The 12,752-nt window shown below is 38.2% G+C and overlaps 1 protein-coding gene across 3 annotated transcripts in view; it reads left to right on the plus strand.

Annotated features, from left to right (window-relative positions):
* The window catches only part of Hmgcl (hydroxymethylglutaryl-CoA lyase), a 47,376-nt gene that overhangs the window by 10,181 nt on the left and 24,443 nt on the right, over positions 1 to 12,752 (plus strand). The window contains exons 1-3 of one of the 3 annotated variants that reach the window (XM_067134304.1): positions 2,394 to 2,812; positions 7,871 to 7,900; positions 10,652 to 10,818. In XM_067134304.1, the coding sequence (XP_066990405.1) occupies positions 2,738 to 2,812; positions 7,871 to 7,900; positions 10,652 to 10,818 (272 nt within the window). In that variant the 5' untranslated portion in view covers positions 2,394 to 2,737. Of the gene's footprint in view, positions 1 to 1,816; positions 2,813 to 7,870; positions 7,901 to 10,651; positions 10,819 to 12,752 lie in introns of those variants that run through there. The other 2 variants (XM_067134305.1, XM_067134306.1) reach the window with 2 other exon arrangements.

The following is a 12,752-nucleotide window of genomic DNA, read 5'->3' on the forward strand; positions in this document are numbered from 1 at the left end:
CCAGGGTAGTGTTGATCCCTGCTTTAACCTTCTAACCAATTTGGGTATGAAACCCATTGAGAAAAAAGTGTCTTCGTTTTTTCCTCAGGGTTTCAAGGCTTCCAGTGAATTTAAGGGGCTGTTGTTACCTTTAATAGAGGATATTCTCTTATATTACTTATGAATTCGAGGGAATCACCAACTCAAGAGTGAACCTTTTTTATCAGGTTTCAGAACACCCTGTCATACTTCAGGTTGCTTGACTCCATACCATTCATTATTATTATTATTATATTATTATTATTATTATTATTTATTATTATTATTATTATTATTATTATTATTATTTAGATTTTTCCCATTATTCATAATAAGAACATCCACCCAAAGGACCTCTAGGTACAGGCTGCTATACTAGCAAGAGCCCGTGCTTACATATAGCTCAATTTGAACGCACACATTGGTCCCCATTGCATTTTCCATACATGCATAAAGTAAAAATAAAAAAACATTAAATAACGAAGGAAATGGATTAAATAAATTTAAGAAATATCTTAAAAAACGAAAGTATCTCATTCCTGGAAGGCCAAATGATGACCCAGAACCCTGATGCATTTCTCAGTACCATCAGAATTCAGAAAGATTCAAAACAAAAGCAGAGATTTGGACTCGACGACACGAAGCTGCTGTAGATTACCTCGAGAATTTATTTTAAGAATTCGATTGACTGTTGTGGCCTGGGCACCGGTTGACCTTTGCAACATGTTGCGTCTGAGAAAACAAAAAGGTGGGAGGGTTGTTGGCCACTTAGAGACAGAGCAGACGTTCCAGAACGACTGCTCTTTCAGGTAGAGGAAGTAACCTTGCTCGATTCGGGTGGGTTTTGTCTTATTTGGAGTCTGTCGGGACTGGCTACCTGATGAGGCCCTGGTTTGGCTTGACCGAGGAGGGGGAAAGTGGAAGGATTATGGGAAATGTCACGTCTCGCGTAGGAGTGAGGGCTGTAGGATTGTGGGGGGAACAAAAGCAGGAGGAAAGGCCCAAAGTGTTGATTAAAAAAAAAAGAGGGTATATGAGTGACAGACCTAAGTATCAGTTATGAGATTTGGCTGCTTGCCAGGTGATACACACTACCTGAGATCTGTAAGGAGTGTTGTATCTAGTAGCTCAGTGGGAACACTAACCAAAAGGATTCGTGTAAAAAAATACGTGGATATGAAGCTGACATTAAAAAGTACAGTTTAGAATGAATTCTATCAATTCGTTCCGTTGAATACTAAAAATATAATAACAAGGTATGATATTTATATAAAATATCTTTACTGACCTATTCTTTATCGATACTTTGACAAAGTAAAAATAATACTTTGCACTGTAGCTTTGAATTAGTGTAGATTCAGATTTTAATACTTTCTGTTCTCACTCTGAATTTATGAGTTTCAAAAATATTTGTATTATATTCTATTTCTAAATGTCTCATTAATCTTTGTGACTGATATCAGCTGGTGATTAGAGGTGCATAAAAAAATCAAGGCCGTGTTGAATGAACAAAATTGCTTAGTCATTTATTGACAAATTCTTTCTTTTGTTATGTTTTAACAATTTTTCCTCTGTGAAAATATTCTTTTCTGATGGCCATTGTCCATTTGCTGGTCCACAAACGTCAAAGTAAAACAGAACCTTAATTATATACATATAAATAATGAAAAGAATAAATAATGAGAAAATCGTTCAGCATATTTTCATTTGAAGATATATGTTTTTATAATAGCCTATAAACATATATTTTTTTATAATGATGTATATGCCAAAAAATGTTAATGTCTCCCTGTTGTAGCCGAGGATTAGTAACTTACAAAGCAAAAAATTAACCTTCAGATTCAGTGCTGTAGCGACGGCGTGATACGCATATCAATCAAGGCTTTGTAACCGAAGAATATTAGGCCTATAAACAAAATGCCACCTGGACATCGATCAACAAATGATGGCGTCACCTCTTGTGTTTTCGTGAATGAACTTTTTAACTTCCTGCTTTCGTGGACTGTCGAACTTTCCTGAAAGCGTGGCAGGAAAAACGCTCTACGAAAAGCAAGTTTAGCCCCGGGGGAATGACTCTCTCTCTCTCTCTCTCTCTCTCTCTCTCTCTCTCTCTCGCTTGATAACCGCCACCCCGTGAAACTCATTTACCCGAAATTTGCGCGGTAGGGCGGGCCAGACGGACCCTGGTGTGGCTACTTTTAACAGAATCCCTTTGTAGGAGTGGTTGTCCTTCATTTAGCGAGATCGTACCACCACCATCACGCCACTCCACCGCCGGACGCCGTCCGCGACAGACGCCCGTTGCTTACGCAACCCTTGAGAGCCGTTTCAAGGGCAACTCCCTACTACTACTACTAAAATCCCACCCCTGGACTGGCTCGCTTTCCCTCCGGACCGGCCATGCGTAAACGCCGATGTCGCGCCTTTCCCTGAGAGAAAATGAAGGAAAGTCTCCCCCCGGCTACTAAAATGTCCGCTCTGAGGGGCCTCAGATCGATCGTCGTGTGGATCCTGGTGCAGTGCGGGGCGCTGTTTTTCGGCGGCGTCACTCCCAAGGACCAGGGGAACGACGGCAAGAAGGGAAGAAGAAGAAGAAGGCGACGACGACAACAACAACAACAAGACGCCGCTCCCCGAGGACCGAAGACCATAGAGGAGAAGCCGAGGCAGTAACTCCGTTTCCGCGGTGCTGGGGCATTGTATCTCGCCGGGAATACCCATGGGCACCTTGACCTGCCGTGCCAACGTCATAGGGGCGTTGAAGACCTTCTGCAGGAGGTATGGCGTTTCCACGGTGAGTAAATAACCCTCGGTCGAAGGGGGGAGGGGGAGATCTTTCGGGAATATGGCCCGGGGTCCTCCAGAACTTTCGTGTGGTGGGACCGATGTGGTCCCATAAATCTACCTTGGATTTATGTCGCTTTACTTTAATGGTGGGAATTGAACCTGTACGTCAGGGACGATGTGGACGTTTCCTTGACGGTAGGGACGTTTTAAATCTACCTGGGACGTTTATTCTCTTCGGTAGGGACGTTTAGGGATTAAACCTTCACGGTAGGGACGTTTAGGGATTAAAACTTGACGGTAGGGACGTTTAGGGATTAAACCTTCACGGTAGGGACGTTTAGGGATTAAAACTTGACGGTAGGGACGTTTAGGGATTAAACCTTCACGGTAGGGACGTTTAGGGATTAAAACTTGACGGTAGGGAGTACTGGGGACGTTCAGGGATTAAACCTTTAAGGCAGGGACATTTTTAGATAATAAACAATTACAGTAGGGATGTTTGGGGATTAATTTACAGCAGGGATGTTTAGGGATTAATTTACAGCAGGGACGTTTAGTGATTAGACCTTTACAGCAGGGACGTTTAAGGATTAATTTACAGCAGGGATGTTTAGGTATTAAACCCTTATGGCAGGGACATTTAGGGATTACGCAGGGACATTTAAATTTAAGGATTTACAGCAGGGACATTTAGGGATTAAACCCTTACGGCAGGGACATTTAGGGATTAAACCTTTACGGCAGGGACATTTAGGGATTTAACCTTTACAGCAGGGACATTTAGGTATTAAACCCTTACGGCAGGGACATTTAGGGATTAAACCTTTACAGTAGGGATGTTTAGGGATTAATTTACAGCAGGGACGTTTAGGGATTAGACGTTTACAGCAGGGAAGTTTAGGGGCCTTTACAGCAGGGACGTTTAGGAGTTATTTTAGGGATCTAAACATTTAGGGACTAAACCTTCACAGCAGGAACATTTAAGGATTAATTTACAGCAGGGATATTTAGGGATGAATTTAGAGCAGGGACATTTAGGGATTAGACCTTTACAGCAGGGACGTTTAGGTATTAAACCTTTACGGCTGGGAGATTTAGGAATTAAACCTTTACAAACGGAGCATTTAGGAAATAAACCTTTACAGTAGGGACGTTTAGGGGATTAAACCTTAATAGCAGGGACATTTAGGGATTAAGCCTTGACAGCAGGGACATTTAGGGAATAAACCTTTGCAGTGTTGAGATTAAGGGATTAATAAAATCTCCAAACCTAAGGTCAATATCACTTGTTTAGAATTCGGTATTAGGGTAGGCCAATAAGCCTGTTGCAGGAAATAAGTAATTTTTCAAAGCAATAATCACAGTTGGATCTATGCATAGTATTTATATATTGTGATGCCATCAATATAAGTTTCCCTTATATATTTTTTAAAAAATTTTCTTGTAGCATATGTTGAATATTTGTAAGGCACTGAGAAAAGGTTCCTGATTGAGTGCTTTATATTTACTCCTAATTTGGTTACATTTCAGTTTCCATTCAGTATATTTGTTTGTTTGTTGGGTCACGTGTTACTTAGTTCCTACCGTAAATCTTCATTACTCTTTGTTACGCAGTTACTCTTTTGTCAAGGTAGTCCCCATGTTGGGTTACTACTGTCCCTTCGGCCCCGAGCTGCAACCCCTTTCATTCCTTTTGCAATACCTCCAGTCATATTTTCTTTCAGCGCTGGATGACCTCATAGGTCTCAGTGTTTGGCCTTTGGCCTAAATTCTGTATTCCATTTCATTAGTTGATGTAGTGGACATTTAATGTTATATCCTCGTCCCAGTGCCATTGTCATGAAGTGATATTTAATCATTTACAGCAATTGCATTCATTGTAAAACTTGTGGCATATCGATGGTTGTTCTAATAGTTTTTATGTGATTTTGATGAATTTGATTTTCATTTTAATCTTAAATGATTCGTTAACCCATATGTCTAATGAAGTTAGGTAACCCCAGTAATTAGCCGCACCGCACCCTTAGGACCAGGTCAAGTAAGATAGCACTCAGCTTCTTAGGTAGAAATAATTACTGATCTCACTGCACAAAGAATTGATGGTTTTAAAAACAATGGTTGTCTTCGAACATAAGGTAATTTCTGCTCACATCCCATACTGTCACTCTGGCATAGATGTCACTAATTCTGCTACACAAAAAACTTAATTAAGATGCTAACTTAAAAATTTTATACATGTATCTCTTAGTCAAGCATGAATTATTGATTGAAAAGCCAATAGATATTTTATGATATAGATTTAAATAATCAACGATAACTGATAGGAATAATAAACACCAAAACAGGACTAGATAAATGATCATCAAGAAATTTGTTTCATGCAAAGCACAATTACAGTATATCAGTCTATATTATCTTACAATTTGTGACTCATTTCATAACTCGCCCAGTAATACTGATGCTAAATTTTAGGTAAGTGTCACATACTCATATTTATGTATATTTTGTACATTTTGGTGTACAATCAGAATAATCTGGTACATTTCGGTGTTAAGGAACATCAGATTGAATGCAATCTGTAAGATATTTGTTGTACTGTAGGCTATACTGTGAAGATATCCTTCCCTAACCTTCCTTACCTTACAATTCTTAAATGGAAGGCATGTGTTCCCTCGTATTGGGGTGGTCCTAGGCTTCGAATGTGTATCTGTTGTCTTTGCAAAAGCAATTGTTTTCGACAGGTTGTATCCCGTAGGGGTTTAGTGCTGTCAGTACACCTTACGTGGTACACTGTAAGCACTACTTAAGGATCTTTGCAGCATCCCTTCACCCCCTACCTGCAACCCCTTTCATTTCTTTTCTTGTACCTTTGTTTATATTCTCTTCCTTCCAAATTACTTTCCATCCTCCCTAACAGTTGTTTCAAAGGGCAACTATGAGGTTTTCCTCATTACACTTTTAAAACTTTTTTACTCCCAATTTCCCTTTCAGCGCTGAATGACCTCATAGGTCCTAGTGCTTGGTTTTGGCCTAAATTTTATGTATACTCCATTCCCGTCCATATAACAATTTCCATTGGTGTCTTAGCGTCAGAGTAACAGTGTTTCCTACAGGATGTCAAACTAAATTTTAGGAAATCAGTGGAGTGCAAGTCGTAGCCTAACATTCCAGATTGGTTTTCTCGGTATCTAGCCTAACCTGAGCTCACAAGAGTTAACATTTAGCTTAGTTTGGTATATCAATGCTAACATGAGCATTTGTAAAATCAGCATAGGTCTGGGAGAACAAATGATGAAACTCAGAAAAACTCTCTCTTATGTCCTAATGGGAAAACTTGTCCTGTGATGATATTAAGATAAACTGAATCCATTTCAAGGCTATGGGGAAACTACTGTAAAGTGGAGATACTTACTGGTCAGTGCTGCATGACACAGCTACAATACTGTACTGTTTATTTATAGCGTTATATTTACATTGAAGTCCATATGGAATTCGTTACGTAAGTGTTACGTAACTCACCAGATGAGTGCTAGTTCATTTTGACAGCCCTGGAAAATTGAATAAATATTTTATACAGTATGAAAAAACAAAGCTTCCCACAACCTCGATTTGTTCAAAGACTCAGACTTTGAACACCTATTTTTGATGGTTGGTATCGTGTGTTTATGAGAGCTTTAGTTCTCCATTTGAAATACACATTTGTTTGGAGGGTCCAGAAGCTTGTATTGTTGTCATCTCTGAATTCAGTTTCACCATTCACCTGTTGTTAAGCTCTCCTCACTGTATTGACAAAAGCACATGTAAAGTAGTGCTGTTCTTAACATCCTCTTAAAGAATATTGCTATTACTGGACACTCAAAGATAGGCTTTATAGGATAGTCTAGTGTTACATTTTTATTCATGAATTTTAAAAGAAAGAACTCGTTTTATATCCAGCCACAAAAATGGGAAATTGACATGAAAACGCTTATGGCAGTGACAATGAAATCTTAGTAGAACGTGAATTTCCATTAATGTTGTTCGTGATTTCCAGGAGCCTATCATGTTTATTGAGGAATGCTTGGCCTAAATGAGGTTATGTTAAAACAAATGGTCACTAATTTTAATGATTGACACACATATCAAGGGATAGTAAAAGTAACAGTTTATAATTGGTTAAAAGCCAAAGTTCCACAAATTTCATTAGGATGTATCTAGGTTATGGGACATTGGAAACTACACCTAAAAATCTATGTCAGGTTTAAAATTGTTCAGGAATATTGCTTGTTTATCCTCTGAAAAATGTTGAGTTCTTGATTTCCAAGACATTTGTCTTGAGTCTTTTTTTTTTTTGGCATGGATCGTGGTCTGATTAAATGAACACAAGTGCAAGATAATATCAGTCAATCATGAGACATTGAGTAAAAATGTCAGGTTCAACAATCTTGTCAAAACCATGACATTATGAGTTTAGCTTGCTTTTGTTCCATTTATTACAGAACTTAACAACAGCAAATACTATATTGTTTTTGGGGACTAAATAGCCTATGTCTTTTCAACAAGGAACAGTAGCCTATTCACCTAAAATGAAATATTAATTTCATGTAAAAGATTATCATGTGTTTTCATTAGCTCACAGGCCAAGAAAATAACCTCTTGTTATGAATATGTGAATCAAAATTGTACCCTTTTAGGCCTGGGTGAGATGGATGTACAAGATTGGTTTCTCTTGCAGCATCAGTCATCCATTTCCTATCTTGACACACTGAGTAAAGCTATGGAGTGTGTCCCAGACTCAGATGAGACCAGAAAAATACAAGTACCTTAATACAGAATAAGTACAGTACCACTCCTGAGTTTAATGAATTATAAATTGAGCTTTAAGATAAACATTTGTATATATTTTTTAAACTTAAATAGTAAGAATTTCATGCGACAGGAATAGACTTGGATATGAAAAGACTGAATGCAGTTATACTCTACTATGCTATATTAAAAGAAATATGGACATTCTTTAAGTTAGAAATGTTAGCAAACTATGTTGCTTATTGTTGAAAGCCTAATTTTCAATCTTTTTATTTCCAAGCTATCATTTGGACCATCCCAGTATGAAGAGGTAAGTAATGTATTCGACAAAATGTTCCCCTGGATAGGTATATTGTCTTCATTTTTATAGGTAGTGCCTTTTTGGGGCATAAAAAAACATATCATCATCATCCAGGTGCCATATCCCAAGGACGTCGGCAATCACGGCTCGCCACTCCTCTCTATTTCTGGCTCTCTGCAGCAACTGAGCTGCAGACATTCTTCCTCCAGTCATTCTCACCAGTCCATCCATATATTTTTGTCTAGGTCTTCGTCTCGGCCTCCTTCTGTTGATTTCACAGTGAGAGAGAGATGTTCTACTTCTTGTCTTCTCACTGTGTGACCCACAGACCGCAAACCCACAAACATGTACTCTGTGTATATTTTGTAATCCTGAGAAGTTCTTGTGACAACATCTTTCCCACAGCAACACAGCCACTTTTCTTGAAGGTCATTTTTTCTTTGCCTCCTTTCTGGTCACTCTAAAATTTGATTTCCTCACAGTGACTTCCAGTTCTGTCCGCTCCATGCCACTTTTCCACCTTTTCAATATTTCCTCTATCTCTTCATGAAATTCTGCTGCTAGTAGTAGATCGCCTACATGAAACAGCTCCCTTGAACCCTCTGTTGTACTCTGTAGCTTCTTCCATTATTATAGTAAACAGCAAATGGGTGAGTGCTGTTTCTTAATGGACATGAACTTGTATCTCAAATTATTCTGATACACCTTCCACTCTTCATTACTGTTGTCAAACCAAAATGGCTACGAACATGTAGTAAGCTGTAGACGTTGCCACTTTTCTAAGATTTGATTCATAAGACCTTGACCTAAGGTGAGATATCACGTAGACGTGGCAGAAACTGTGCCACAGCTTCCTTATACCAGGTCAGAAAGGGTAAACAGCTTGATACTATTGTTCTACGTGTCTAACTGTGAGCACGTAAAACAAGCAAAAAACCTGAAATTTGATGACGAGTAAAGGATGAGTTATAGTTGCAAAAAAATTACAGTCAATGAAGAATTGAAATTATACATTAAACAGTTTTGACAACAGGATAAAATAATGATAATGCAGTTTTGAGTCATCTAAGTGAATTATACAAATGTCCAATATCTATCCCAGACTCACTGATGAAAGTAAATGATAGTGCAATAAAAAAAAATAGTGATAATAGTGCAGATTGTAAATTAAGTCAGCCTTGTCTGGAAAGGGCTCCTTCTTTTGGGCAGCCCATTGGAGGGTTAGGTAGGATTTTATGACCGGATTAAAGAACTTCAAAATGAGGGAAGCTGATTAACTGTAGTCGGATTATAAGTCCGGAGGAAGTTTTGCAATGTAGCTAATGACAGCCATGTTCAAAGTCATTTTGGTTTGACTATAGCATAATGAGTCTCTGGTACTCGCTTTTATAATGGCCTTTTAGTTATTTGTGTGGGTACTTACTTCAATCATTGCCTCTTAATTTTTTTATGTAATGTAATATGAAGGACTAACTATAAATTTGTAATATGTTGCCATAATTTCCTATCCTGATCTTTATTCTTTGTTCTTATGACTGCCTTGAAAAAGTGTTCACAAAATTATAGTATTTGTTGCTTTGGAGGCAAAATCAGACATTTTTAAAACGTGTTTTTAGCCTTCTAGTTTCCCCAAAAAGACTCTTAAGAGTTTCTTTTCTAAATCACCAAGTGCTTCAGTTCAGTAGTAATGGGTGGTGATGCAACTGAACAGATTAAAACAGTTTCTCCCTAATCAACCCGAGGGGTTGCCAAGTCCACTGAAATTATTCAGAAACTTTGAAACTCGCAACATGGTACGTTTGACGTTTTAAAGGAGTGTTAACTCACTAACTACCCTTTCCTTGGTGCACACACTTTTGTTTTATTGTTGCTTTTTTGTCATTTTGTGATCTTTGATAAAAATGGGTCCTGTGCATTCATAGTCTTGCAAACATTTGTATTTTGCATATGTACTCCGAAAGATGAAAAGATCAGGCTTAGTACCAGATACTGTGTCCCTTCTATTGTTCCCTGTGGTTGAGAGATTGATCATACACCAAGTCTGCTTCATGGGTTCATTTACTGGAAAGATGATGTAATTCCGACCTCTTTTGACCTGTATTTCTTCAGGGTGAAGAACCTGAAGGGTTTGTGCTTTGTTTCTGAGGCACTGCGCTGGTATAGTTTCTAACTCTCCTGTGTTCAAGGGCCAGAATTGGATGAATGTGGACTGTAGGGCTCTTTGAGTTTTCGATAGACGAGGTTCTTGAAGAGACACCATACAGCTTTCATTCTCTTCGCTTTTCGTTTCATTCAGATGTTATTTTGTTTTCTTTCCTTTGAGCTTCACATTTCCTAATAACATCCTCATTTGCAATCTTTCTAGTGTACACTTTGTCATGAATTTCTGGTTGAAAGGTGGCGTACAAGTTTTTGTACAAGCTTGATAGATTATTGTTCACTTTACTTTTGGGATGCTTATATTGACTTTAGAAATCTATTTCCACTTCATCATCCTTTTGCAATTTTTCCTCCTAAATCCTAAGTGGGGTCTCAGGAAGAGAACTCATTTCACACCTGACCCAATAAAGGGAAAAGGCAGAAACATTTACGATGATATTTGCGAGAGAAGGGTTCAAGAAAATTTGCAAGGATTTCATTTTAGATGTTTGTGAAGTTTTCCATAACTGATATATTTATCGATAGCTTCCCAAGATTTCGTCATCCATGTTAAATGCCTGTTTGTTTCATTACCAACCCAGTGACGATTCAGTTTTGCAGATTCGCAGTTCAGCGTTGCGTCACGAATACCCGAGGCAGGTGAAAATCGTGGAGGTTGGGCCTAGAGATGGCCTGCAGAATGAGAAGGCCTTAGTTCCCACGGATGTGAAGATAGAATTCATCAACAGGCTGTCACATGCAGGGCATAAAGCCGTGGAAGCAACCAGGTGAGTGCTCTGGAATCTCTGGAATCTCTAGGAAGTTAAAGCAACCAGTAATGATGGTGGGGATTACAGTTTGACTATTTTTATTGCTTGTTGAAATCTTATGACATCATTGCAGTCATGCACATTGTCGACAGGTGAGACGGACTTCAAACGACATCATCCTTAGAAAATCTTTACCTAACTGTAGTACATCATTTTTCATATTTTACTACTCCTGTTCAAAATGACACCATAGCCAGCATTATACCATGAAAAATGAATTCACGTCACTCAATAAAAGAAAACAATCACTTTGACTGTAAGCAGTCAGTATGTGATCATCCACACAAGCTTTTGATGCCACAGAATCTCAAATGGTTAAACTAAGTTTGGTATTAAATACCATTAGAAAATATTGTTCCTCTGACACTGAGAGAGATTCTCGACCACGAAAAAAGGAAAATAGAGTTGTTTGGCAAGTCTCATAGGATCATGTTAATAATTATTAGATTCTGGAAGTCACCAAAGTGTCTCACCCATGGAAATGCAACAATTTGCAAAGGCAGAGGGAAACATCCCTTTACTATGTGAAAATGGGACACCCACAAAAAACAGGTTCCTAGTATCTGTTCAACCTGTCATTTTGGTCTTCTTGACTGCAAGGTTTTTGCCAGTTCTAATATCCAGTCATTTGAACTTTTAAATCCACTGGGGCTTTAAATTCAAAGAAGAGCTTCATCATTGTAATAAGATGTACAACTCGCATAGATTTTACCGTTGTAGTAAGTTTATTTGTAGGTATTTTTGGTCGGCATGATTATATGAGAGAGATACTTTATAAAAAGTATTGCATATTTACTTTTTCCTGATATTCAGTTTTTCCTGTAATAACATTTTTTGTTTGCCATGGTCAGTCAGTCCATCAGTTTTGAACCTTCAGTACTTCAGTCTTATACGATTATTCTTATAGCTTACTGTACAAAGTCAGATGTTCAGGGCATTGTATATATCTGTTCCAGATCTGTACTTGGGCTTGCAGTAACTTTGTTTTGAATTTGGGGAGCAACTAATTGGTATGCGAATTGTATTATCTGCATTCTGTGCCATCTTTTGTAAAAGGTCAAATATTGCGTCATAGGTGAAGACTGAAAATAGCAAAGATTCTAGAACGCTATTTTAGAATACAATACAGTCCTTAGACGCTAAGAATGGTATCAACAGTGAAATTTGTTGTCAGTAGCTTAAAAAACTGTGAATGAGATCAAATATGTAGTCTCCATGAGAGCGTATGGCTGATCACATCAAAATTAGCGCAGGAATCAAATTGAAGAAGTGCGGACATATATTAATTAAAGCAGTCTTGTATGTAACTGTTCAGATATATAAATGAGCTTAAGTACTCAATTTTTCCATGTCAGTGTAATGCAATTTACCCTCTTCACTCTTCTCTGCCTGACCTAAATGTTATTGCTCGCAGGCTGCTGTTGCAAAAAGTGTGTCGTTTTCTAGAATTAGGTTTAAATACTACTCAGTTTGCCAGACATTTTATCTTGGCTACAACTAAAATGTGAAATAGTTTCCCTAGTGCAGTTGTGGAATCTTCTGGTCTCCAAATAATTAAGCAGGGAGCTAATTCGTTCCTGCTCTCCGCTGACGTCTCCTGAATTTCAGTTTATCAGTTTTATTTTCCATTCCCTCATATTTATTTATCACCTTTTCCTATAACTTGTCTACCCCTTCAGGCTGATTTCCCCTTGGAGCCCTCTTGGGTTTGTAGTCTGTTAACTCTTTCTATAAGGGTTTTCAGCTGAGGATTTAAAGAAAGTCAGCACGTATGGATTCAAGGTGCGGTATTGTACCTGTACTACAGTATGTAAGCACTTAAAAATTACTTCTTCAGCAAACTTAAAGAGCAGTGTAATGATGGATATTGTTGTGAAATTGTTGCAGTTGAG

The sequence above is a fragment of the Macrobrachium rosenbergii genome, chromosome 35 (genome assembly GCF_040412425.1).
Source record: "Macrobrachium rosenbergii isolate ZJJX-2024 chromosome 35, ASM4041242v1, whole genome shotgun sequence".
Taxonomy (NCBI): Eukaryota; Metazoa; Arthropoda; class Malacostraca; order Decapoda; family Palaemonidae; genus Macrobrachium; species Macrobrachium rosenbergii.